Genomic DNA, 27,226 nt, shown 5'->3' with positions numbered 1-27,226 from the left:
CAACACAGATTCAAAGAGAGGGAATTATGTAAATTCAGCACCAATGAGATAGCAAAATAGCGGCAGGGAGAAACAGGACAAGGCTGACGAGAGGGATGTTGACCAATTGGGACTGTTGCAGACTCGCAGTGCTACAACGCGTGCGAGGACATCATGAATCACCACTGCGCATGTGCAGACGTCCTGGCACATTTTCCAGCGCAGAACGACTGGCCACGCTGCGCGACTGCAGTGAAGAGGCCAGACACCGGCCAAAGTTCCAACATTTTTTTTTCGTCTCACCTGGGAACGTACATAAGTGGCACAACTCCGGTAAGTGCGCCGAAAAACGGGCTCAGCCAAAATTGAGCCCTTTGTCTATCTTCCCTTAATTACTTTTTTAGTCATTCTTTGCTGGCTTTTAAAAGCTTCCCAATCTTCTGTCCTCCCACTAGTTTTGTTATGCCCTTGTTTTTAATTGGATACCATCCTTTATTTCTTTAGTTAGCCACAGATGGCTATCTTTTCTTTTGCACCCTTTTCTCCTCACTGGAATATATTTTTCTTGAGAGTTATGAAATATCTCTTTAAATGTATGCAAGCCACAGTGCTGACATAACACATCAACTACCAGCATCTAAAGACCAGTTATGCCCGAAAGGTGAGGTAAGAAAGTTGGCTCTCAGGTTCTAATAATCACTGACCCCAACATTTTTATAGGTTCAGCATTACACCATTTCTTTTGTATTCTGTACCCCGATTTACAAAAGCTAGGATTCCATATACTCCACATTTAAAGAAAAACAGCTTTATCACTTTGCCCACCTATTTTTATCCATCATAGGCAGTCCCTCGGAATCGAGGAAGACTTGCTTCCACTCCTCAAGTGAGTTCTTTGGTGGCTGAACAGTCCAATACGAGAGCCACAGACTCTGCCACAGGTGGACAGATAGTCGTTGAGGGAAGGGGTGGGTGGGACTGGTTTGCCGCACGCTCTTTCCGCTGTCTGCGCTTGATTTCTGCATGCTCTTGGCATGAGTGGAGACTCGAGGTGCTCAGCGCCCTCGTGGATGCACTTCCTCCACTTAGGACGGTCTTGGGCCAGGGACTCCCAGGTGTCAGTGGGGATGTTGCACTTTGTGAGGGAAGCTTTGAGGGTGTCCTTGTAGCGTTTCTGAGGAAGGACGTTCTTGCTATTGAGGGAGTGCAGCGAGGGTTCACCAGACTGATTCCCGGGATGGCAGGACTGACATATGAGGAGAGGCTGAATCGACTGGGCCTTTATTCACAGGAGTTTAGAAGAATGAGAGGGGATCTCATAGAAACATATAAAATTTTGACGGGACTGGACAGGTTAGATGGAGGAAGGATGTCCCCGATGTTGGGGAAGTCCAGAACCAGGGGACACAGTCGAAGGATAAGGGGTAAGCCATTTAGGACTGAGATGAGGAGAAACTTCTTCACTCAGAGTTGCTAACCTATGAAATTCCCTACCATAGAAAGTTGTTGATGCCAGTTAGTTAGATATATTCAAGAGGGAGTTAGATATGGCCCTTACGGCTAAAGGGATCAAGAGGTATTGAGAAAGCAGGAAAGGGGTACTGAGGTGAATGATCAGCCATGATCTTATTGACTGGTGGTGCAGGCTCAAAGGTTCGAATGTCCTTCTCCTGCACCTATTTTCTACATTTCTATGCCCACCTTTGGCTCGTTTGCCGTGGAGGAGCTGAGAGTACATCTCTATCCAAATCGCGATGTCTCTCTTCTACTCCTTTAAAGTTTTGACATTAAATGTCATTCTCGTCATTCTCACTCCAAAAATGCTTAAGAAATAAGAAATAGGAGCAGGAGTAACCATTCGGCCCCTCGAGATTGCTCCTCCAGTCAGTAAGACCATGGCTGATCTTATATCTCACCTGCACTTTCCTGGCCGTTTCCCATATCTATATTTAAAAAAACTTAATTGGGGGTGTTTCCCCATTGTTGCCGATGCGCAATAAAACATTATTCATTTATAAAGAGCAGTTTTACTACAAATACTTAGGAAACCTTTGCTGGTTATGTTTAAGATCGTAATAAAGCTCTTCAAAACCTGGGCCTCACTAATTTCTTGAATACACACCCTGGCATCGTAACAAACGTCAAGTCATGGTTCAAAGAACGGTAACACAGTTCAATTAAGAAGCTTTCATAGGTAACAGGAGAATACAGATAAGATAGGGCAAAATATACCAAACGGTGTACGATTACTGAAACTCAAATTAAAGTTTGGCCAACATTAGTTCATTTTAATTCATGTTTATTTTTCTTCTACTTTCCCAATGTGCACGATATACTCACAGTAACAGGTTCCTTTCAGTGGATTGCCCTGGTATCGTGTTTCAACATCGCATCTGGAAGCGAATTTGATACAGTTTAATCAACATAATCATGAATTTTCTCCCATTTATTTTATTTTGCATTGTAATTATAGGAAATTTATGTATTTGTAAACTTTTTACTCTCCAAGCATAGAAAGCAACAGATCCTGTAACCAGAGGGATGGAATATAAAGGGAGAAAGTTTTGCCACAGCTGTACAAAGTCCTGGTTCGATCACATCTGGAGTGCTGTGTACATTTCAAGCACCGTGCCGTAGAAAGGATATATTGGACTTGGAAGGAATGCAGCACAGATTCCCAGAATGTTACAAGGCCTCCAAGGGTTAGATTATGAGATTTTATATACATATATATATATATATATACACACACATGGGCCTTACGCTTAACATCGGTAAGACAAAGGTCCTCCACCAGCCTGTCCTCGCCGCACAGCACTGTCCACAGTCATCAAGATTCATGGCGCGGCCCTCGGCAACATGGACCACTTATCATACCTCGGGAGGCTCTTATCAACGAGAGCAGACATTGATGCGGAGATTCAACATTGCCTCCAGTGCAGCCTTTGGCCGCCTGAGGAAAAGAGTGTTCGAAGACCAGGCCCTCAAATCTACCACCAAGCTTATGATCTACAGGGCTGTAGTAATACCCGCCCTCCTGTATGGATCAGAGGCATGGACGATGTACAGAAGACACCTCAAGTCGCTGGAGATATATCACCAACGATGTTTCCGCAAGATCCTGCAAATCCCCTGGGAGGACAGGTGCACCAACATCAGTGTCCTCATCCAGGCTAACATCCCCAGCATTGAAGCACTGACCACACTCGATCAGCCTCGCTGGGCAGGTCACATAGTTCATATGCCAGACACAAGACTCCCTAAGCAATTGCTCTATGTGGAGCTCCTTCACGGCAAACGAGCCAAAGGTGGGCAGCGGAAACGTTACAAGGACATCCTCAAAGCCTCCCTGATAAAGTGCAACATCACCACTGACACCTGGAGACCCTGGCCAAAGACTGCCGGAGATGAAGAAAGTGCATCCAGGAGGGCATTGAGTTCTTGGAATCTCAACGCCGCGAGCGTGAAGAGGTCAGGCGCAGGCAGCGGAAGGAGCGTGTGGTAAATCAGTCCCACCCCCCGCCTCCCCACCCCCCTTCCCCCGACGAATGTCTGTCCCGTCTGTGGCTCCCGTATTGGACTGTTCGGCCACCAAAGAACTCACTTTAGGAGTGGAAGCAAGTCTGCCTCGGTTCCGAGGGACTGCCTATGATGATGATATAAACAAGGCTTGTATTCCCTGGAATATAGATTAAGGGGTGATTTGATTGAGGTTTTCAGGAATTTGGAAGGAATTGATAGGGTAGTCAGAGAGAAACTTTTTCCACTGGCGGGAGAGTCTCGGGTGACATATCCAGGCCATTCAGGAAAGTTAGGAAACACTTCTTCATGCAAAGGGAGGTAAAAGTTTGGAACTCTCTCCCACAAACAGTAGATGCTCGCTCAATTAATCATTTTAAATCAGAGATTGATAGCTTTTTCTAACCAAGGGTATAGAAGAATATGGAACAAAATTAGGTGGCCGGAGTTAAGATCAGCCATGATTTTACTGAATGACACAACAGGCTGAATGGCCGACTCCTGTTTCTCTGGTAGATTACTCGTGAAACACCAGTGGCCCAGCTCATAGGGAGTCAGAGGATGCACGTAACATACTTATTATGAGGGCTATTAATTTATGATTGAAAGTGAAATTGCACAGTGCAGTAGAACAGCCAGAAGGAGGATCCTGCGCCATAAAGTGATGTATCATAAATATTGCACTGACAAACCCCAGTCAATAGCCTATATACTGAAAGGGCAATAGACGGCCGCCACTACTGAAGTGATGAAAATCGGGGATAAGCAAGATGCCAGAACTGGAGCAGCGTAGAGATCTCGACGAGTTGTGAAGCTGAAGGTTACAGATAGGGAGGTTTCTGTATGGAGTGAACTGCAAAATACCAAAACTCTAAGATATGTAGTGCCATTCCATTTGCTAAAAAAAAACACCAATGTATTAACGCTTTTTACAGACAGCTATATTTCCCTATAATGGAATCAAGTTATGTGATTGTGTCCCACTTCATGGAAATTGGAAAGGAGTGGTTTGTTTGCACTGAATTTTATGCCCTTTAAGTCCAGGTTACACAGCAAAATGTTAGTAAATATAAGGAAGATGCTCAAAAGTGCAGATAGGAGGCACATTCTTACAGTAAGGGGTTAACCATGGACGTAATGTATGAATAAGTCCAAAAAAAGGATGGTTTCTAAAACATTAAGTGACAAAAGATAGGTCAAGAAACTGGTCAAGAAAGCCAGAATAGAAAATCGGGTTTAGATAGTCAAGTATATTAAAAAGATATGTCAAGCATTTTTATAAATATATATTGACAGGAAGCAGGTAGAAAAGAAAATGTTCGGATCATTGAAAGATCCCAAAAGTGGCATGATGTCAAGGAGTCAATGCATGGCCAATATACGAACTGAATCCTTCTCTAACAAAGGAGGCCATTTGTTGGCACAATAAATTTCTGGTGGATTGGGGGAACGAATTACTAAAACAAATAAAAAATTCCGCTATGGCAGTCACTGTCAGACTGAGAAAATGTAAAGGGAAATAAGGCAGCAGGACTTCATACCGGGCACTCACACTATTGCCCGGTCAACTCGGTCACAACAAAGTCACAATCTTTAAGCATTATAAACAGGAGTTGTGGATTGACAAACAGCTATCAAAGCAGCAATCTTTCCAAAGGAGCAGAGGGACAGGCCACTTAACCCAACATCTCCCGTCGGTGAACTATTAGATGGTATTCTGAGATCATTGAAAACCTAGTTAGATATTGGAGGGAGGTCTTGCCTTAAAAATTTATTGGAGTCGTTTGAGGAAATGGCAGACCTTGCTGTCGACAAAAATTCTGTAGATGTTCACAGTCCATAAGGTAGGAGGATACGGATTAGAAAGCAAGCTTGAGGTAGCTAAAGCAGAGAAACCAAAGAGTGACAATGAATGAAGTTGCGTTCATATGGCAAAGGGTCACGAATAGGCTACCATAGGGACCAGTAGGGGGACCATAGCTGGAGAATGTAGACAGATTATTTGGAGCTGGATACAGAAACAAAAAAAGGCCTAAAATTTGAGGTTGATTTCTAAGGAAATAATTAAATTGAACCTGTATGTTCGAGATTGCCACAAACTCTAGAACCAAGGAATATGAGGGACTTTCAAAAGAGCGACTGCTCAGACAGTTTAGATTTAACTACTTTACACACAGGGTGCTTCTCAACTCCCGCTTCCTGCAACTGTGTCTCATTTGCAGGGGGTTCTACAGAAACCGGCTATTATTATTTGAAGCCTTATACAAGTGACCACTTTTAACTTTACCTGTGAAGAATGGACACTACTATTGAAGTACTCATGAGTATTAATAGTAATGGGTATTACTATTGAATTTGCTTCCAGATCATGTGAAACAGACTGCCCAGGGAGGTATTGGAGGTGGAGAATTTGGAAGACTTTGAGAGAGAATTGAATAGTTATTTGAAGCAACAAATGTTTTGAGAGACACTAGAGTGTTTCTGGTCTGTAGTTTCCCATGTTTCTATGTCAACTGGTTTGATTATATTAGGAGGGAAGTCCAGGGATCTGGGAGCAGTGGGATAGAGGTGATGGGATGTTCGAGGAAGAGTAGGGATGTTGCGATCGAGGAGTAATGAACAAGGAATTCTCTGAGTCTAGCAGTAGTGGGGACAGCTTTAGGAAATAAGGAAATCAAGTGTTGGAACTGTAGAAGTGGTTTCTGTAAAAATTCTTCGTGTCTTAATAAATGTGCTTTCAAGAACTTAAAACCGGTTCCTGAGTTATGGCTGGAAATTAGGCAATACGGCATTTCTGGGTAATGCGAGATTAGGAATGAAAAGGTGGAAAAGTTCACTAGCACTCAGGACAAGAGGGACTGTCAATTGAGACCAGGAGGGAGCAGGAAGGAGGAAAGGACAGCAGAGATCAGGATAGTAGGAGCTAGTGAGGCAGTAACAATTCATTTCAGGTGAGAAACCTGATCTTTACATGTCTCAAGTGGGTGGACCCATTAGAGAAATGACACCACAGGAGAGCTGAAGTGAATGAAACACTCAGATAGGTGCACACTGCCAAAAGCAATACTGTGTGTGATACAGATTAGATAAGGGTGGGGGAGAAAATAGAGCTTGCATTGATTTATATAATGGCCCTGAAATTCCGGTCAGAAGTTTCCCCACAGGCTATTGCCACTGACTGAAGAATTTTTACAAATTTGCCCAGTGGTCCAGGAGGCATAAAAACATAGAAAATAGGTGCAGGAGTAGGCCATTCGGCCCTTCGAGCCTGCACCACCATTCAATAAGATCATGGCTGATCATTCACCTCAGTACCCCTTTCCTGCTTTCTCTCCATACCCCTTGATCCCTTTAGCCGTAAGGGCCATTTCTAACTCCCTCTTGAATATATCCAACGAACTGGGATCAACAACTCTCTGCGGTAGGGAATTCCACAGGTTAACAACTCTGAGTGAAGAAGTTTCTCCTCATCTCAGTCCTAAATATCCTTAGACTGTGACCCTTGGTTCTGGACTTCCCCAACATCGGGAACATTTTTCCTGCAACTAACCTGTCCAATCCTGTCAAAATTTTATATGTTTCGATGAGATCTCCTCTCATCCTTACGATTCTGGTTGGGTGGCCTTCTCCTCTTGTGCTGCGAAGCGCACTCCCGTCTTCCAGGTTCCCACGCAAAAGGTGCAGTCACGTGTGACTGCTCAGCCAATCAGGTACAGTATTCTCAATTAATAGCAATGACAACTCCGTTTCTACGAGTTCTCATTGCTATTAATTGAGAAAAAAAACAAACATCACCAAATAAAAAATACACCTCACATAATTAAAATTAATTGAAATTAAAGTTAATAAATATCTTCGAGAATTTTTTTTCCCAAGTTTTTTAAAATTATGGTTCAACATAAGTTTAACATAATGGGCAGGGTTTTTAAAAAGTGTATTTTTTATATTTTAAGTGTTTTAAGACTCTTACGCCTGTAACAATAGGCTCTGCGCCTGCTTTTATCAGGCGCAAGAGTTTTGAGGACATTTGCTGGGCAAGATACGGGTAAACACAGTAATTTTGCCCTTGCAAATGTCCTCATGCCCGACATGCGGATGATCTGTCGAGCTGGGGCTTGATAGATTGGAAAAGTTGGTTTTCAGCGCATGCGCATTGTGCATGGATAACCGGCTTTTGCGATGCCTTCCTGTACACACTCCGGACGGACCCGGCAAGGCCGGGATTTCTGGGCCAGTGCCTTTCATACCCTTGGGATGTCCCCAAGTGCTGTATAGCCAATACATTAGTTTTGAAGTTTAGTCAGTGCTGTCTTGTAGGCAAATACAGAAGCTAATTTTTGCACACAGCCAAGTACCACAAACAGCAACAAGATAATCTGCTTTGCCAATCCTGGTTAAAGCATGAACGTTGCCAAGATATGGAGCGAACTCGGTTCTTCTTTGAATCGTCCCGTGTCATCTTTTACACCCAAGAAACAGTTTCCACTGGCAAAAGCGGCGGTAACCAGGGGAGAGATCGAAGATAATTCGTAAAAAAAGAGGGGAGGTGAGCAGAATTTTTTTACTTAGTGGTTTACGATGATCTCGAATGCCCAGCCTAGAAGAGTGCTGGAAGCAAATTAAATAGTAACACAAGTGCCCATTCTTCAGTTACATTCAAAGAGGCTTTAAGTAATAGCCGGATTCTGACGAACCCCCCGCATGGCACATAATTGTGGGGAGCGGGAATTGAGAAGAAAATATTTTATCCGTGCTCTCAGAAGGTACCAAGACTCGAGATTAGCTCTCAGGCTGGTTCAAAGTCACAGTCACCGTTGCTTCAAATGGAATTGCTCTGTGCTATTGTAGACAGGAATAATCTCTTGTGGGCACAGAAGGGATGGTTTCTATGCTGCTGAGAAAATGAACACTGAACTCTGCATCCCCAATTTTCTCTTCTCTTCTTCTGAGGCTCCAAATGGAGTACCAGCAGAGCTGCCCTCTGGGGACCTTGTCCAAGGAGGCATTCATCAGGCATGAGCCAGGAGAGAGAGAAAACATTCAACTTGCAGCACAATCAAAATCAATCTTTCTCTCCTTCAAGGTCCACACACAAATACACTTTCCATAAGGAGGGGGTGCATCATATGGTGGGGACTGAGGCTCACAGATTGATTTTCAGTCTGTGCTGAGTGAGTTCGCTCTAGGCAAGGAGACAGTCAAGAGTGCTATAATTAGCAAGCCTTTCTGGTCTCGGGAGCAAGGGTCAAGGTAATAGCTAAAATGGATTAATAAATTGATGACATACCACCTCAAGCTCTGGAGTGGAGAGTGATGCTTGGCTAGCAATCATCTATTTTTCCCCCCATAATGGATATTCCACAATCATCATCGGCAGTCCCTCGGAAGCGAGGAAGACTTGCTTCCACTCTAAAAGTGAGTTCTCAGGTGACTGAACAGTCCAATACGGGAATTACAGTCTCTGTCACAGGTGCGACAGATAGTCATTGAAGGAAAGGGTGGGTGGGTAGTCTCGTTTGCCGCACGCTCCTTCTGTTGCCTGTTCTTGTTTTCTGCATGCTCTTGGTGACGAGACTCGAGGTGCTCAGCGCCCTCCCGGATTCACTTCCTCCACTTAGGGCGGTCTTTGGCCAGGGATTATCAGGTGTCGGTGGGGATGTTGCACTTTATCAAGGAGACTTTGAAGGTGTCCTTGAAACGTTTCCTCTGCCTACCTGGGGCTCGCTTGCCGTGTAGGAGTTCGAGTAGTATTTGCTTTGGGAGTCTTGTGAGGCATGAGGACAATGTGGCCCGTCCAACGGAGCTGGTCGAGTGTGGTCAGTGCTTCGATGCTGGCCTGATCGAGGACACTAACTTTAGTGCGTTTATCTTCCACAGGATTTGCAGGATCCTGCGAAGACATCGTTGGTGGTATTTCTCCAGCAATTTGAGGTGTCTACTGTATATGGTCCACGACTGTGAACCATACAGGAAGGCGGGTATCACTACAGCCCTGTAGACCATAAGCTTGGTGCTGGATTTGAGGGCCTGATCTTCAAACACTCTCTTCCTCAGGTGACTGAAGGCTGTGCTGACACACTGGAGGCGGTGTTGAACCTCGTTGACGATATCTGCCCTTGCTGATAGTAGGCTCCCGATGTATGGAAAGTGGTCCACGTTGTCCAGGGCCGTGCCGTGGATCTTGATGACTGGGGGGCAGTGCTGTGTGGTGGGGTCAGGTTGGTGGAAGACCTTAGCCTTACGGATGTTTAGTGCAAGGCCCATGCTTTCATACGCCTCAGTGAAGTTGTTAACGATGGCTTGGAGTTCAGCCTCTGAATGTGCATAGACGCAAGCGTCATCCGCGTACTGTAGTTCAACAACAAAGGATGGGACGTCCACAGTATATCCATGCCGACTGTTACGCATGTAGCTCGCTCTGCACTGACCATAAAGACAAATTTTTAAAAATAGAACTTCTTGGATTACATAATTTTAACCTGATTGTACGATCTTTAATTATTTTTGCTGGTATTTCTGTTTTAGAATAAAGCCTTAATATCAAATACAGAAGTCCATAATAGATGCTTAACACAACATGGAGTAAGATTGAATCATGTAACAAAGCATCTTAAATTGTGGCAAGAAATGTATTGAATATCCTACCGCATTTTGTGTATCTCAGAACAACAGATGCCTGTAGTTTATGAGGGATTATTTTTAAATTACTCTCCAAACACTCAATTTGATTGCGTTAGCTTGCTCATTAATTGAAAATGTCATGGTCACAAAGTGGAACTGAAATATATGGAAATTTTATAGCAGCCATAAACCTCCACCAAAAGCAGTGTGCACATAAAAAGCACTGAATGTAACTTACAACTGACACTTGTCGCCTTTGATTCCTTTAGTCGTGCAGAAGCATTTTCCTGTCTGGGTATTGCAGATGGATGCATGTCCATTGCACTTGCAGGCTTGGGAAGCAAACAAAATCAAAAATACAGCAAGTGAAACATTACAAATACAAACCTTCATCTTTTCTTACTGCACATTAGCTCAAAGACATTAATTTACTTGGGGGCCTTTTATTACCATGTTACCTGCAACTTCGGGAAAGGACCCACTGTTGCACCAATATAACAGTTCCATTTCTCTCACCAGCTTCATGAAATGGAAAATGCATGGAGAATTGTGGGCCATTTCATGTCTGGGTTGAGGTTGCCCCAGTTCATCTCATCTTTCAGGCAGCGAGCAGAATGTTGGATCAGTCTGAACTGGATTCAATTTGTGAACAGTGATGAAAGGACAGTGAGCCAACACATTACACCACCCAGTAAGACATGGTAATGTCTTAATCTGCTCGAATACATCATGGTCGAGCAGAGAAGGCTCCCCACAGTTTCAAGAGTGCAACTGAAATGGCCATGAGTTATTTCTATTCAATCATGACATGATGCCACGGAAAGGATCGATGCCATAATTTATTGGTCAAGCGAGCATCTGATTAAAACTGCCATGGAGGGACCAGATAAAACCCAGTTACTTCCCCAAAAGAGGGGAGACCACTGCTTTCACATTTCCTCAGCCGGCATTTAGATCATCCACCCAGCCTTTCAACTCAGGAATGTGCATGACACAGAAGGGACGATTCTGCAGAAAGGACGATTCTGCAGAAAGGATTCCGCAATGTGGTGCAAAGTGTACCAGCAGGAAGGACAGAATCACCATTAGAGAGATTTCAGTGAGGAAAGGAAACAGAAAGCTCAAAGTCAAAGCTTTTCGATATCGCCTTTTTCACCCAGACTGGGTGCTCGTGTAGTCTGAATGTCCTATTGAGGAGTGCCATGGAAAATGCCCTCATTCTTGCATTCTGGTTTGCTGTCTTTACCCATCACGAGTCCGAACCAAATGCCTTGACCATGAGGTTGAGTTGCCACCAAATTCTCCCCTTTCATTTCCACTGCTTCCTCAGAGGAAAAACTTCTGTCAAGTGTTCTGATTTCTGCTTCTCGTCACGCTTCTTTACGGTGCCGTGGTATCGTCCTTAATCAGTTCGTAATTAGTTTTCATCGACAACAAATTTTCTAAATTTGATCGAACTGATGGGAAGCGTCTTCAACCAGCTTTCTACATACCATGGAACAGAGTCCCCTGCTTGGCATCACTATAGCAGCCAGAAGTAACCCCGGTGGAAGGCTAAAGCTAACAGCGAGACTGTGCTCAGGAAACCTCGAGTGACAATGGACCGACAGCTGCAAGGGCTAGCGGATGGTAGAGCATGACATCAAGGCCTTGTGACATCTATAGTGAGCCTGGTTATTACTGATCAGTACACACCATGACTTCCACCTTTCTTTCAATAAAACCACACGTGGAAGAATAAAAATTTACTTTCAAGCAGTCACAATGGATTTCTCATTTCAAACCACAATGCGAATATCTGAAAAAACACCTTTTCCCTTCAATTAAAAAGTGAGCTGAAGTGTCTAATTTAACAATGGTCTATAACTCTAATTTTGTGAGGCCTGATGATGCACCTAGGTTATAAGAACATAAGAAACATAATAGGAGCAGGAGGCATTTCGCCCCTTGAGCCTGCTCCGCCATTCAAGAAGATCATGGCTGATCTGATCATGGACCCAGCTCCACGTCCCTGTCCGCTTCCCATAACCCATTACTCCCTTATCGCTCAAACATTTATCTATCTCCGCCTTACATATATTCAATGACCCAGCCTCCACAGCTCTCTGGAGCAGAGAATTCCATAGATTTACAACCCGTTGAGATGAAATTTCTCATCTCAGTTTTAACTGGGCGACTCCTTATTCTGAGATTATGTCCCCTAGTTTCAGTTTCCCGAGTGGAAATATCCTCTCTGCATCCACCTTGGCGAGCCCTCCCATTATCTTATATGATTCGATAAGATCACTTCTCATTTTTCTGAACTCCAATGTGTATAGGCCCAACATACTCAACCTATCTTCATAAGTCAACCCCCTCATCTCCAGAACCAACCTAGTGAACCTTCTCTGAACAACCTCCAATGCAAGTATATCCTTCCTTAAATACGGAGACCAAAACTGTATGCAGTACTCCAGGTGTGGCCTTTATAGTTGTAGCAGGACTTCCCTGCACTTATACTCTATCCCCCTTGCAATAAATGCCAACATTCCATTTGCCTTCTTCATTACTTGCTGTACCTGCAGACTAACCTTTTGTGTTTCATGCTCAAGGATAAGGTTGCAATTCTTGAGCACATAGCATAATAGTGCAGCACAAGATCTTCTGTGGAAAGAACTCAGGTGCCTGCTGTCATTCAAAAGTAGTATTTAATCATTCTAATCATAAGTTGTAAATTAATCTTTGTACAAAAGCAACATACTACTCCCGACGAGTTCAGTTCAACAGAACCTCATTACCATGGGAGCACAAACAATTCAACGTTCTAACAATGCAAACCAAAATGCACTGTAAAACAAACCTCTTGCAGATCAGAAAAACCTGATTTATTTGCAATCAATTATTTCTCAACCGTAAAGCCACTGGTTAAGTAAAATTGAATGTAATTCTTAATGGCTCAGCAAGGATATGTAGTGAGTACCTGAGCCATAAAGGCATCATTGATTCCCAGGACCTTCCTGCCCATAGTGGAGCTCAGCAGTTGAAGAATGGTCACTCTGATTTTGCCTGCGACGTGCCATAGGGCAGCTGGCACCTGTGGAACTATGGCCCAGGAAGCAGTCAAGACTTTGGGAAGGGAGGAAGTTGCGAGAAATTGGAAACTCATCGTTAAATTGGCACTTACATTGGCAACTCCCTCCGTTTGTAGGGTCTCCATAGTAACCAGAGATGCAAGTTTCACAGTGATTGCCAGTCGTCAAGTCTTCACACTTCTCACAGGTGCTTTCATTAACACACTTGCTATGACCATTACACTGACAAGCTAAGGGACACAATAATAAAAACGTTGTCAGTCCATGTGTGATATACAATGGCAAACACCAGTTCCTTCTCCTCCCCCCACACATCTCCCATTTCCCCTCGGACTGCATGCACAGGAATGAACAGTTTGTACTTGTCTGCGATCAGTCTTTACTAACCTGGACACGGGATAAAGGACCAATTGTATTTTGTTTCTGCTGGGCACATGCTGACATTCAAAATAGGTGCATAGTGGGTATTTACTGTGGGGATTTTCACTGGTCCTCGGTAAGATCCTTCTAAGCACTGTCCCTTTCCTGTATTGCTGGGGTCAGTACACCATCCGCATCCTGGCTGCTCCAAGCAATGACTGCATGTACGATAACCAGAACAATTCTCAGCTAAGACAACAGAAAAGACATTCATCAAAAGTATGTTCTGATTCCGCCTTCATCTGCAATTCCACACAAATATTTACATTACTCATGTATAAGACAGCAGGGCAATGTACGAACATAAGAAATAGGAGCAGGAGTAGGCCATTTTGCCCCTCGAGTCTGCTCCGTCATTCAATAAGATCATGGCTGATCAGATCCTGGCCTCAACTCCACTTCCCTGCCCGCTCTCCATAACCCTAGTCTCCCTTATCATTCAAAAATCTGTCTATCTCTACCTTTAAAGTATATTCAATGACCTAGCCTCTAGAGCTCTCCAGGGTAGAGAATTCCACAGATTTACAACCCTCAGAAGAAATTCCTCCTCATTTCCGTTTTAAATGGACGACCCCTTATTCTGACACTATGGCCCCTAATTATAAATTTCCCCACGAGAAAAAACATCCTCTCTGCAAATACCCTGCCAAGCCCCCTCATAATCTTATATATTTCAATAAGATCACCTCTCATTCTTTAAAACTCCAAGGAGTATAGGCCCAACCTGCTCAACCTTTCTTCATAAGATAACCCCTTCATCACAGGAATCAACCTCGTGAACATTCTCTGAACTGCCTCCAATGCAAGTATATCCCTCCTTAAATAAGGAGGCCAAAACTGTACGCAGTACTCCAGGTGTGGGCTCACCAACAGTTGTAGCAGGAGTTCTCTGCGTTTATACTCTATCCCCCTTGCAATAAAGGCCAACATTCCAGTTACCTTCCTAATTACCTGCATGCAAATTTCTTGTACAAGGCCCCTTTGCACCTAAGCATTTTGTAATCTCTCTCCATTTAAATTATAATTTGCTTTTTTATTTTCCAATCAAAATGCAAAACCTCACACTTTCCCACATTATACTCCATCTGCCAATTTTTGCCCACTCATTTCGCCCATCTATATCCCTTTGCAGATTATTTGCATCCTCCTCACAACTTGCTTTCCCATCCATTTATGCATCATCGGCAAATTTGGCTACATTACAGTCGGTCCTTTTATCCCAGTCGTTAATATAGAGATTGTAAATAGTTGAGGCCCAAGTACTGATCCCTGCAGCACCCCACTAGTTAGTTTGCCAACCTGAAAATGACCCATTGATCCTGAGTCTCTGCTTTCTGTTAGTGAGCCAATCCTCTATCCATGCTAATATATTATCCCCAACCCATGAGCTCTTATCTTGTGCAGTAACCTTATGTGGCAGCTCATCAAGTGCCTTCTAGAAATCCAAATACACGACATCCATTGGTTCCCCTTTATCCACCCTGCTAGAGGCATATATATTGACCAGAAAAAGCAGCAAACCTGAGGACTGGGAGAAATTTAGAATTCAGCAGAGGACGACAAAGGGTTTAATTAGGAGGGGGGAAATAGAGTATGAGAGTAAGCTTGCTGGGAACATAAAAACTGACTGCAAAAGCTTCTACAGATATGTGAAGAGAAAAAGATTAGTGAAGACTAATGTAGGTCCCTTGCAGTCAGAATCAGGGGAATTCATAATGGGGAACAAGGAAATGGCAGACCAGTTGAACAAATACTTTGGTTCTGTCTTCACTCAGGAAGACACGAATAACCTCCCGTGGGTCAAGCGAGAAGGGGGAACTGAGGGAAATCCTTATTAGTCAGGAAATGGTGTTAGGGAAATTGAAGGGACTGAAGACCGATAAATCCCCAGGGCCTGATAGTCTGCATCCCAGAGTACTTAAGGAAGTGGCCCTAGAAATACTTGATGCATTGGTGGCCATTTTCCAACATTCCATGGATTCTGGTTCAGTTCCTATGGATTGGAGGGTAGCTAATGTAACCCCATTTTTTAAAAAAGGAGGGAGAGAGAAAACAGGGAATTATAGACCGGTTAGCCTGACATCGGTAATGAGGAAAATGCTGGAATCAATTAAAGATTTAATAGCAGCGCAGTTGAAAAGCAGTGACAGGATCGGTCTAAGTCAGCATGGTTTTATGAAAGGGAAATAATGTTCGACAAATTTTCTGGAGTTTTTTTGAGAATGTAACGAGTAGAGTTAATAAGGGAGAACCAGTGGATGTAATGTATTTGGACTTTCAAAAGGCTTTTGGACAAGGTCCCACAAGGGATTAGTGTGCAAAACTACAGCACATGGTATTGGGGGTAATGTATTGACCTGGATAGAGAACTGGTTGGCAGAGAGGAAGCAAAGAGTGGGAATAAACGGGTCCTTTTCAGAATGGCAGGCAGTGACTAGTGGGTGCCGCAAGGTTCAGTGCTGGGACCCCAGCTATTTACAATATACATTAATGATTTAGACGAAGGAATTGAAGGTAATATCTTCAAGTTTGCAGATGATACGAAGCTGGGTGGCAGTGCGAGCTGCAAGGAGGATGCTAGGAGGCTGCAGGGGGACTTGGACAGGTTAGGTGAATGGGCAAATGCATGGCAGATGCAGTATAAATGTAGATAAGTGTGAGGTTATCCACTTTGGTGGCAAAAACAGGAAGGCAGATTACCTGAATGGTGACCGATTAGTAAAAGTAAAGGTGCAACGAGACCTGGGTGTCATGGTACATCAGTCATTGAAGGTTGGCATGCAGGTACAGCAGGCAGTAAAGAAAGCAAATGGCATGTTGGCCTTCATAGCGAGGGTATTTGAGTATAGAAACATAGAAAATAGGTGCAGGAGCAGGCCATTCAGCCCTTCTAGCCTGCACCGCCATTCAATGAGTTCATGGCTGAACATGAAACTTCAGTACCCCCTTCCTGCTTTCTCGCCATACCCCTTGATCCCCCGAGTAGTAAAGACTTCATCTAACTCCCTTTTGAATATATTTAGTGAATTGGCCTCAACTACTTTCTGTGGTAGAGAATTCCACAAGTTCACCACTCTCTGGGTGAAGAAGTTTCTCCTCATCTCGATCCTAAATGGCTTACCCCTTATCCTTAGACTGTGACCCCTGGTTCTGGACTTCCCCAACATTGGGAACATTCTTCCTGCATCCAACCTGTCCAAACCCGTCAGAATTTTAAACGTTTCTATGAGGTCCCCTCTCACTCTTCTGAACTCCAGTGAATACAAGCCCAGTTGATCCAGTCTTTCTTGATAGGTCAGTCCCACCATCCTGGGAATCAGTCTGGTGAATCTTCGCTGCACTCCCTCAATAGCAAGAACGTCCTTCCTCAAGTTAGGAGACCAAAACTGTACACAATACTCCAGGTGTGGCCTCACCAAGGCCCTATACAACTGTAGCAATACCTCCCTGCCCCTGTACTCAAATCCCCTCGCTATGAAGGCCAACATGCCATTTGCTTTCTTAACCGCCTGCTGTACCTGCATGCCAACCTTCAATGACTGATGTACCATGACACCCAGGTCTAGCTGCACCTTCCCCCTTCCTAATCTGTCACCATTCAGATAATAGTCTGTCTCTCTGTTTTTACGACCAAAGTGGATAACCTCACATTTATCCACATTATACTTCATCTGCCACGCATTTGCCCACTCACCTAACCTATCCAAGTCATTCTGCAGCCTCATAGCATCCTCCTCGCAGCTCACACTGCCACCCAACTTAGTGTCATCCGCACATTTAATCCCCTCGTCTAAATCATTAATGTACAATGTAAACAGCTGGGGCCCCAGCACAGAACCTTGCGGTACCCCACTAGTCACTGCCTGCCATTCTGAAAAGTACCCATTTACTCCTACTCTTTGCTTCCTGTCTGACAACCAGTTCTCAATCCACGTCAGCACACTATCCCCAATCCCATGTGCTTTAACTTTGCACATTAATCTCCTGTGTGGGACCTTGTCGAAAGCCTTCTGAAAGTCCAAATATACCACATCAACTGGTTCTCCTTTGTCCACTTTACTGGAAACATCCTCAAAAAATTCCAGAAGATTTGTCAAGCATGATTTCCCTTTCACAAATCCATGCTGACTTGGACCTATCATGTCACCATTTTCCAAATGCGCTGCTATGACATCCTTAATAATTGATTCCATCATTTTACCCACTACTGAGGTCAGGCTGACCGGTCTATAATTCCCTGCTTTCTCTCTCCCTCCTTTTTTTAAAAAGTGGGGTTACATTGGCTACCCTCCACTCCATAGGAACTGATCCAGAGTCAATGGAATGTTGGAAAATGACTGTCAATGCATCCGCTATTTCCAAGGCCACCTCCTTAAGTACTCTGGGATGCAGTCCATCAGGCCCTGGGGATTTATCGGCCTTCAATCCCATCAATTTCCCCAACACAATTTCCCGACTAATAAAGATTTCCCTCAGTTCCTCCTCCTTACTAGACCCTCTGACCCCTTTTATATCCGGAAGGTTGTTTGTGTCCTCCTTAGTGAATACCGAACCAAAGTACTTGTTCAATTGGTCTGCCATTTCTTTGTTCCCCGTTATGACTTCCCCTGATTCTGACTGCAGGGGACCTACGTTTGTCTTTACTAACCTTTTTCTCTTTACATACCTATAGAAACTTTTGCAATCCGCCTTAATGTTCCCTGCAAGCTTCTTCTCGTACTCCATTTTCCCTGCCCTAATCAAACCCTTTGTCCTCTGCTGAGTTCTAAATTTCTCCCAGTCCCCAGGTTCGCTGCTATTTCTGGCCAATTTTATGCCACTTCCTTGGCTTTAATACTATCCCTGATTTCCCGAGATAGCCACGGTTGAGCCACCTTCCCTTTAGGAGCAGGGAGGTTTTACTGCAGTTATGCAGGGCCTTGGTGAGACCACACCTTGAGCATTGTGTGCAGTTTTGGTCTCCTAATGTGAGGAATAACATTCTTACTATTGAGGGAGTGCAGCGAAGGTTCACCACACTGATTCTTGGGATGGCAGGACTGACATATGAAGACAGACTGGGTCGACTAGGCTTATATTCGCTGGAGTCTGGAGGAATGAGAGGGGATCGCGTGGAAAGGTGGAGCCTTCTGACGGGATTGGATAGGTTGGATGTTCCCGATGTTGGGGAAGTCCAGAACCAGGGGGGGGTCACAGTCTAAGAATAAGGGGTAAGCCATTTAGGACAGAGATGAGAAACTTCTTCACTCAGAGAATTGTGAACCTGTGGAATTCCCTGCCGCAGAAAGTTGTTGAGGTCAGTTCGTTAGATATATTCAAAAGGGACTTAGATGTGGCCCTTACCACTGAAGGGATCAAGGGGTATGGAGAGAAAGCAGGAATGGGGTATTGAAGTTGCAGGATCAGCCATGGTCATATTAAATGGTGGTGCAAGCGCGAAGAGCCGAACGGCCTACTCCTGCACCTACTTTCTATGCTCGTTACATCCTCCAGGAACGGCAGCAAATTTGTCAAACATGATTTCCCTTTCATAAAACCGTGCCAACTCTGCTTGACTGCATTATGCTTTTCTAAATGTCCTGCTACTGCTTCCTTAATAATGGACCCTGGCATTTTCCCAATGACAGATGTTAGGCTAACTGGTTTATAGTTTCCTGCTTTCTGTCTCCCTCCTTTCTTACGGATGCAGGGCAACATATGAGGGCAAAGTGTAATCAGACAAAACTTGTCCAGAAATCAGACAAGAATTGACACTGGGCCAACTATTTACAATCTATATTAATGACTTGGATGAAGGGGCAGTGTGTAACACAGCCAAGTTTGCTGATGATAAAGATGGGTGGGAAAGCAAATTGTGAGGACACAAAAAAATCTGCAAAGAGATGTAGACAGGCTAAGTGGTTGGGCAAAAAAATTGGCAGATGGAGTATAATGTGGGAAAATAATGTGGGAAAATATGAGGTTATCCACTTTGGCAGAAAAAAAATTGAAAAGCAAATTATAATTTAAATGGAGAAAAATTGCATAGTGCTGCGGTACAGAGGGATCTGGGGGTCCTTGTGCATGAAACACAAAAAGTTAATATACAGGTACAGCAAGCAATCAGGAAGGCAAATGGAATGTTGCAGAATAGAGTATAAAAGCAGATAAGTCTTGCTACAACTGTACAAGGTATTGGTGAGGCCATACCTAGAGTACTGTGTACAGTTTTGGTCTCCGTATTTAAGGAAGGATATACTTGCATTGGAGACTGTTCAGAGAAGGTTCACTAGGCTGATTTATGAAGATAGGTTGAGTAGGTTGGACCTATACTCATTGGAGTTCAAAAGAATGAGGGGTGATCTTATCGAAACATAAGATAATGAAGGGGCTCAACAAGGTGGATGCAGAGAGGGTATTTTCACACATAGGGGAAACTAAAATGAGGGGACATAGAGTCAGAATATTTAAAACTGAGGTGAGGAGGAATTTCTTCTCAGAGTGTTGTAAATCTGTGGAATTCTCTGCCCCAGAGAGCTGTAGAGGCTGAGTCATTGAATATATTTAAGATGGAGATAGACAGATTTTTGAGCCTTAAAGGGTTATGGGGAGCGGGCAGCGAAGTGGAGCTGAATCCATGATCAGATCAGCCATGATCTTATTAAATGGCAGAGCCGGCTCAAGGGGCCAAATGGCCTACTCCTGCTCCTATTTCTTGTGTTATGTTCTTAAAGGAGCAGATATTAGGAGGCATACTAAAAGCCTGGTCGGAGGTAAAATTTAAGGAGGGTCTGAAAATTGGTGGGGTGGTTTAGGGAAGTGAAGATGGCTTAAAGCACAAATCTTGGACCATTTGGTTGTCCCTGATAATATTGCTTCCATTGGCTCAGCATCCAAATTCCTCATTTACGCCTCTGTGAACCATTGCAGGACTTTTACTACATTCAAGATGATATATAATTGCAAGGTGTCGGCGTTGATGTCATAAGGCTTGTAAACAGTTCGTCAGATGGTCGAGGCAGAAACCCTCATCGCATATAACATGTACAGGTTTGACCTCCCTTATCCGGGACTCCCTTATCTGGCAGCACCCCTCGTCCGGCATGATTCTGCTGGTTGGGGGTGCACCACCAGCCCGACCTCCATCCCGACTTTGGGGCCGCGCCGACACTCGGCCCGCTGACACTTCGCGGCCCGCCAACAGTAGAGCAGAAATCCATCACTTTTTGTAATGCTCTGGTTCAGAGTCTCCATGGTTCAGAGTCTCCAAACCAGCCTACTGACAAACTAGAGATTGTAGTGCCTGTTATGGAGTGCACCCATTCTTGCGACATGCACACACCATAATTGCTTAATCGCACAGAACTTCGAATGCAGCTTAGCAAGAATCAAGTCTTCGACACCAAGTATACGCAGGGGTACTGCTGGAGTTTAACCAGAATCCTGGTAAGTTTCCCACTGCCTTTCCATCCGAGACCATCCTACCTACGTTGCAAAGTTATCTGGAGCTGAGTGAGCAGAACCACAGCCACCACCGACAGGTCTCCCCATCCATGTCCCATCTATAGGCCAGGCCAGCTGGTCAAGCAACAGTGGAAGCAAGTATTGTGGACCTGCCTAGCTGAGGTATTAAGAGTACAAATTGCCAATAAGGATCAACTTTTTTCCCCATTACCAAGGCTCATAATTTTTACAGTAAAGAAACTCTGCATCTAAGTTCATATCATAACAGGAGGTATCCAACTATGTATTGCTTTTATATTTCCTCCAACCAGCAATGCGAATATAAAGGTAAAGGATGATAGGTAATCATAATTGCTACTTGATGAGTCTAACATTGTTTATGCTTAAACACATATAGAATGTTTTAAACTAATTTTTACAGCATTGCTTATCTACTTTCAAAAAAAAAACTTTGAACAGTTGTCAAAAAAGTCACAATATATGGGTTTATCAATCTAGTTTCCTTTGACAAGTCAGCTTTTAAATTTCATGGGGCACATGGGTGGCTCGTGGTTAGACACCAGTTTTTCTGCTTGAACCCAGACAGATGGAATGGAATAAGATGATAATAAGTAGGAGACTAAGGGACCGAAATTGCCGTTTCGGGGCGGTAACCTTCCGGGCCCGAAGCAGAAGTCCCGCATTCAATTGGGTGATGCGCCCCTCTAACGAGATGGAGCGCTGCTTCAGGCGCTCTGCCTCGTTGGAACGGCGCTCCCGGAGCTTCAGCGCGGCGCTGAGTTCAGCTCCGCGTAGCACTAATGCGCTACAACGCCCCACCCCTTCTGTTAAACGGGAGGGCCACTGCGCACTCTACAGACCCTTTGGTGCCCGCCACTGGGCCACCAGAGATGTGCTTGACTGGACCAGCGGCCCGGCACCCAAAAGGTAGTGCCGGGCTGTATGATGGCAGCCTGGTCGAGGCGAAGGCTGCAAATGTTGGGCCGAATGAACAGTTGGACGACAAAATAAAATGGCGACCTGGGGCGCACATGGTCTCCCCTTTAAAGGGAGCCTCGGGCGAATGTCAGCTCCCTGCAATCCTGGCGCTGAATTGGCCCGCGCCAGCCTCGTGGCCCATGGGGAAATTTCACCCCCGTGGGACGCACGGCAATGACATGCCGGCTCGGGGGGGGGCTAACAGATGGGTGCGGTGCTATTGGCAAATCGGACTCAAAATTTCTGGGGCAATTCCGCCCGAGACGCGACCGCCGTCCGCCCGTCCCCGGGCGAAAAGGCCATTGCGGCCCGGCAGTGCCTCCCGGGGCGCAAAACCAGGGCAATTTCGGCCCGTAAGAGTCCTCCATGAAAGAAGATGGGTTTGAGCCGTTTCAACCCAATTCCCCACAGGCATGGACACACTGCACAAAACTGCCACTAGTTTGTCATTAAACCAGCAGTCTCACCAGAAATGGTCACAATATGTGTGATGTGATAAATGGAAATGATACAAGAGATATCTTGGCACTTGGAGCTGAAGTTCGCCATTAGTGCTGCATAACTTCAATTCAACCATGGCCTGGAGGTACTTGGTGATGACACTGGGTGTCCGTATTAGTGTCACATTTCAACAATGACATCCCTCACCTTGAGCACAAAATTAACACTGCAGAATGGGAGGGGGGGGGGGGGGCAGTTTACACGCATTGCTAAACCCTTTCAAAATCAAAAATTTTGAGTGTATCAACCTCTGCATAAAATTGATGGAGGAGAAAGCATCAAGCCAGTTATTCATAGAATCATAGAAATTTACGGCATAGAAGGAGACAATTCGACCCATCATGTCTGTGCCAGCCGAAGAAGAGCTATCCAGCCTAATCCCACTTTACAGCTCCTGGTCTGCGGCCTCGTAGATTACGACACCTTAATTGCATATCCAATGTAATGAGTGTTTCTGCCTTTCAGGCAGAGAGTTCAGACACCCACCACCCACTGGGTGAAAAAGTTCTCAACTCCCTTCTAATTATTCTACCAACTACTTGAAATCTACGCACCCTGGGTATTGACCCCACTGCTAAGGGAAAGAAGTCCTTCCTATCCACTCTTATCAAGCACCCTCATAATTTTATACACCTCAACCAAGTCATCCCTCAGCCTCTTCTGTCCCAAAGAAAACAACCCCAGCCTCAAGCTGAAATTCTCCAATACTGGAAACATACTTGTAAATCTCCTCTGTACCCTTTCCAGTGCAATCACATCTTTGCTGTGATGTGGCGACTAGAACTGTACACAGTACTCTCGCTGTGGCCCAAGTAACATTTTATACAGTTCAAGCATAACCTCCCTGCTCTTACAATATATGCCTCGACTATTAAAGGAAAGTACCCCTTTTGCAAAAGGTAGAAAGGAGATAAGGAAAGGTGGAGGGCAGAGAAACCAAAGGCAAAAATCAAAAAGGGCCACATTACATCATTCTAAAAGGACAAAGTGTTAAAAAAAACAAGCCTGAAGGCTCTGTGTCTCAATGCGAGGAGCATTCGTAATAAGGTGGATGAATTAACTGCGCAGATAGCTGTTAACAGATATGATGTAATTGGGATTACGGAGACATGGCTCCAGGATGACCAAGGCTGGGAACTCAACATCCAGGGGTATTCAATATTCAGGAAAGATAGACAGAAAGGAAAACTGGGTGGGGTAGCATTGCTGGTTAAAGAGGAGATTAACGCAATAGTAAGGAAGGACATTAGCTTGGATGATGTGGAATCTGTATGGGTAGAGCTGCGGAACACCAAAGGCAGAAAACGCTAGTGGGAGTTGTGTACAGACCACCAAACAGTGTTGGTGAGGTTGGGGATGGTATTCAACAGGAAATTAGGGATGCGTGCAAGAATTTATGAAAGGGAAATCATGCTTGGCAAACCTTCTAGAATTTTTTGAGGATGTAACTGGTAGAGTGGACAAGGGAGAACCAGTGGATGTGGTGTATTTCAAAAGGCTTTTGACAAGGTCCCACACAAGAGATTCGTGTGCAAAATTAAAGCACATGGTATTGGGGGTAATTATTGACGTGGATAGAGAACTGGTTGGCAGACAGGAAGCCAAGAGTAGGAATAAACAGGTCCTTTTCAGAATGGCAGGCAATAACTAGTGGGGTACTGCAAGGTTCAGTGCTGAGACCCTAACTATTTACAAGATACATTAATGATTTAGACGAAGGAATTGAATGTAATATCTCCAAGTTCGCAGATGACGCTAAGCTGGGTGGCAGTGTGAGCTGTGAGGAGGATGCTAAGAGGCTGCAGGGTGACTTAGGCAGGTGGGCAAATGCATGGCAGATGCAGTATAATGTAGATAAATGTGAGGTTATCCACTTTGGTGGTAAAAACAGGAAGGCAGAATATCTGAATGGTGACAGATTAGGAAAAGGGGTGGTACAACCAGACCTGGGTGACATGAAAGTTGGCATGCAGGTACAGCAGGTGGTGAAGGCGGCAAATGGCATGTTGGCCTTCATAGCGAGATGATGAGTATAAGAGCAGGGAGGTCTTACTGCAGTTGTACAGGGCCTTGGTGAGGCCACACTTTGAATATTGTGTAGAGTTTTGGTCTCCTAATCTGAGGAAGGACATTTTTGCTATTGAGGGAGTGCAGCGAAGGTTCACCAGACTGATTCCCGGGATGGCAGGACTGATATATGAAGAAAGACTGGATCGACTAGGCTCATATTCACTGGAATTTAGATGAATGAGAGGGGATGTCATAGAAACATAAAATTCTGACGGGATTGAACAGGCTAGATGGAGGAAAAATGTTCCTGAAGTTGGGGGAGTCCAGAACCAGGGGTCACAGTCGAAGGATAAGGAATAAGCCATTTAGGACCATGATGAGGAGAAACTTCTTCACCCAGAGAGTGGTGAACCTGTGGAATTCTCTGCCACAGAAAGTTGTTGAGGCCAATTCGTTAGATATATTCAAAAGGGAGTTAGATGTGGCCCTTATGGCTAAAGGGATCAAGGGTTATGGAGAGAAAGCAGGAATGGGGTACTGAAGTTGCAGGATCAGCCAAAGGGCCGAATAGTCTACTCCTGCACTTTATCGACCTGATCTGCTACCTTCAGGGATCTGTGCACATGCACTACAAGGTCCCTCTGTTCATAGAATCATAGAAATTTACAGCACGGAAGGTGGCTATTTCGGCCCATCGTGTCCACGTCGGCCGACCAAGAGCTTTTCTAAGTATTTTTTAAATGTGGTGAGGGTTTCTGTCTCTACCATGCTTTCAGGCAGTGAGTTCCAGATCCCCACTAGCCTCTGGGTGAAAAATTTCCCCTCATATCTCCTTTAAACCTCCCCCCAATTATTTTAAATCTATGCCCCCTGGTTGTTCATCCCTCTGACAAGGGAACAGGTCCTTCCGATCCACTCTATCCAGGCCCCTCAATTTTATACACCTCAATCAGGCTGTTCCTCTACACTGCTCAGTATCCCATCATTTATTGTGTATTCCCCTGCCTTGTTAGCCCTCCACAAATGCATTACCCCACACTTGTCCGGTTTGAATTCCATGTGTCACTTTTCTGACCAGTTCATTGATATCTTTCTGCAGTCGACATCTTGTTCCTCACCATCAACCACACGACCAATTTTAATATCATCTGTAAACTTCTTAATCATCCCCCCTACACTGAAGTCTAAATCATTGATGTATACCAAAAAGCAAGGGACCTTGGACTAAGCTCTGCGGAACCCCACTGGAAACAGCTTTCCAGTCACAAAAACATCAGTCAACCATCACCCTTAGCTGCCTACCACAGTCAATTTTTGGATCCAACTTGCCACTTTTCCTTGGATCCCGTGGGCTTTTATTTTTCTGACCATTCTGAGGATGCATTAAAAACCCAATTTTATTTAGTAGGTTTCCCAGAATCCCCTCATTGGGGGGAAAATTGCCGTCAGAGGCTTCCTTCGTACGAACGCCGAAAAAAATCGACCAAAGTACCTCGTGGTCCCAGAGGAACATAGGATTCTGGTCGGAGGCCGAGATTCGCTGCGCAGCACATGCGAAGATGTTTTTGACATACGTACAAGCTGAAGTCACTTGGTCTGAACCACCAATCACGTGGCAGTATTCTCATTGATAAAAATGGGAGCCGTTTGTACGGACTCATAAGAACATAAGAATTAGGAACAGGAGTAGGCCATCTAGCCCCTCGAGCCTGCTCCGCCATTCAACAAGATCATGGCTGATCTGGCCGTGGACTCAGCTCCACTTACCCGTCCGCTCCCCGTAACCCTTAATTCCCTTATTGGTTAAAAATCTATCGATCTGTGACTTGAATACATTCAATGAGCTAGCCTCAACTGCTTCCTTGGGCAGAGAATTCCACAGATTCACAACCCTCTGGGAGAAGAAATTCCTTCTCAACTCGGTTTTAAATCGGCTCCCCCTTATTTTGAAGCTGTGCCCCCTAGTTCTAGTCTACCCGACCAGTGGAAACAACCTCTCTGCCTCTCTCTTGTCTGTCCATTTCATGATTTTAAATGTTTCTATAAGATCACCCCTCATCCTTCTGAACTCCAACAAGTAAAGACCCAGTCTACTCAATCTATCATCATAAGGTAACCCCCACATCTCCGGAATCAGCCTCGTGAATCGTCACTGTACCCAGTCCAAAGCTTGTATATCCTTCCTTAAGTAAGGTGACCAAAACTGCATGCAGTACTCCAGGTGCAGCCTCACCAATACCCTTTACAGTTGCAGCAGGACCTCCCTGCTTTTGTACTCCATCCCTCTCGCAATGAAGGCCAACATTCCATTCGCCTTCCTGATTACCTGTTGCACCTGGGCCAATTGTGGAGCAGTGGAGGCGTGGCCTAAACAGTTGGAGCTGTGAGCAGTGAGAGAAGGAGCTGCTGCTTTTGCTCCTGGCTGGGCCTGTGAATCAGCCGGAGAGGGGGGGGGGGGGGGGAGGGGAGGGGGGGGAGGGGGGAGAGTGGGGAGGGGGGAGGGGGGGGGAGGGGGAGGGGGGAGGGGGGAGGGGGGAGGGGGAGGGGGGGAGGGGGAGGGGGAGGGGAGGGGGGGGGGGGAGGGGGAGGGGGGAGGGGGAGGGGAGGGGGAGGGGGGGGAGGGGGAGGGGGGAGGAGGGAGGGGGAGGGGGGAGGGGGGGAGGGGGGGGGGAGGGAGGGAGGGG

General features: G+C 45.1%; 1 protein-coding gene across 5 annotated transcripts in view; it reads right to left on the bottom strand.

Annotated features, from left to right (window-relative positions):
- The window catches only part of atrn (attractin), a 418,894-nt gene that overhangs the window by 204,667 nt on the left and 187,001 nt on the right, over positions 1 to 27,226 (bottom strand). For all 5 annotated transcript variants that reach the window (XM_070866810.1, XM_070866809.1, XM_070866811.1 and 2 more), the window contains exons 18-21: positions 13,578 to 13,799; positions 13,283 to 13,420; positions 10,358 to 10,451; positions 2,320 to 2,372 (exon numbers count right to left, since the gene is read on the bottom strand). In XM_070866810.1, coding sequence (XP_070722911.1) covers positions 2,320 to 2,372; positions 10,358 to 10,451; positions 13,283 to 13,420; positions 13,578 to 13,799 — 507 coding nt within the window. The remainder of the gene's footprint in view (positions 1 to 2,319; positions 2,373 to 10,357; positions 10,452 to 13,282; positions 13,421 to 13,577; positions 13,800 to 27,226) is intronic.

Source organism: Pristiophorus japonicus, chromosome 2, assembly GCF_044704955.1.
Source record: "Pristiophorus japonicus isolate sPriJap1 chromosome 2, sPriJap1.hap1, whole genome shotgun sequence".
Classification (NCBI taxonomy): domain Eukaryota; kingdom Metazoa; phylum Chordata; class Chondrichthyes; family Pristiophoridae; genus Pristiophorus; species Pristiophorus japonicus.
The sequence above is the reverse complement of the archived record's forward strand: the minus strand, read 5'-3'. Positions and strand labels throughout refer to the sequence as shown.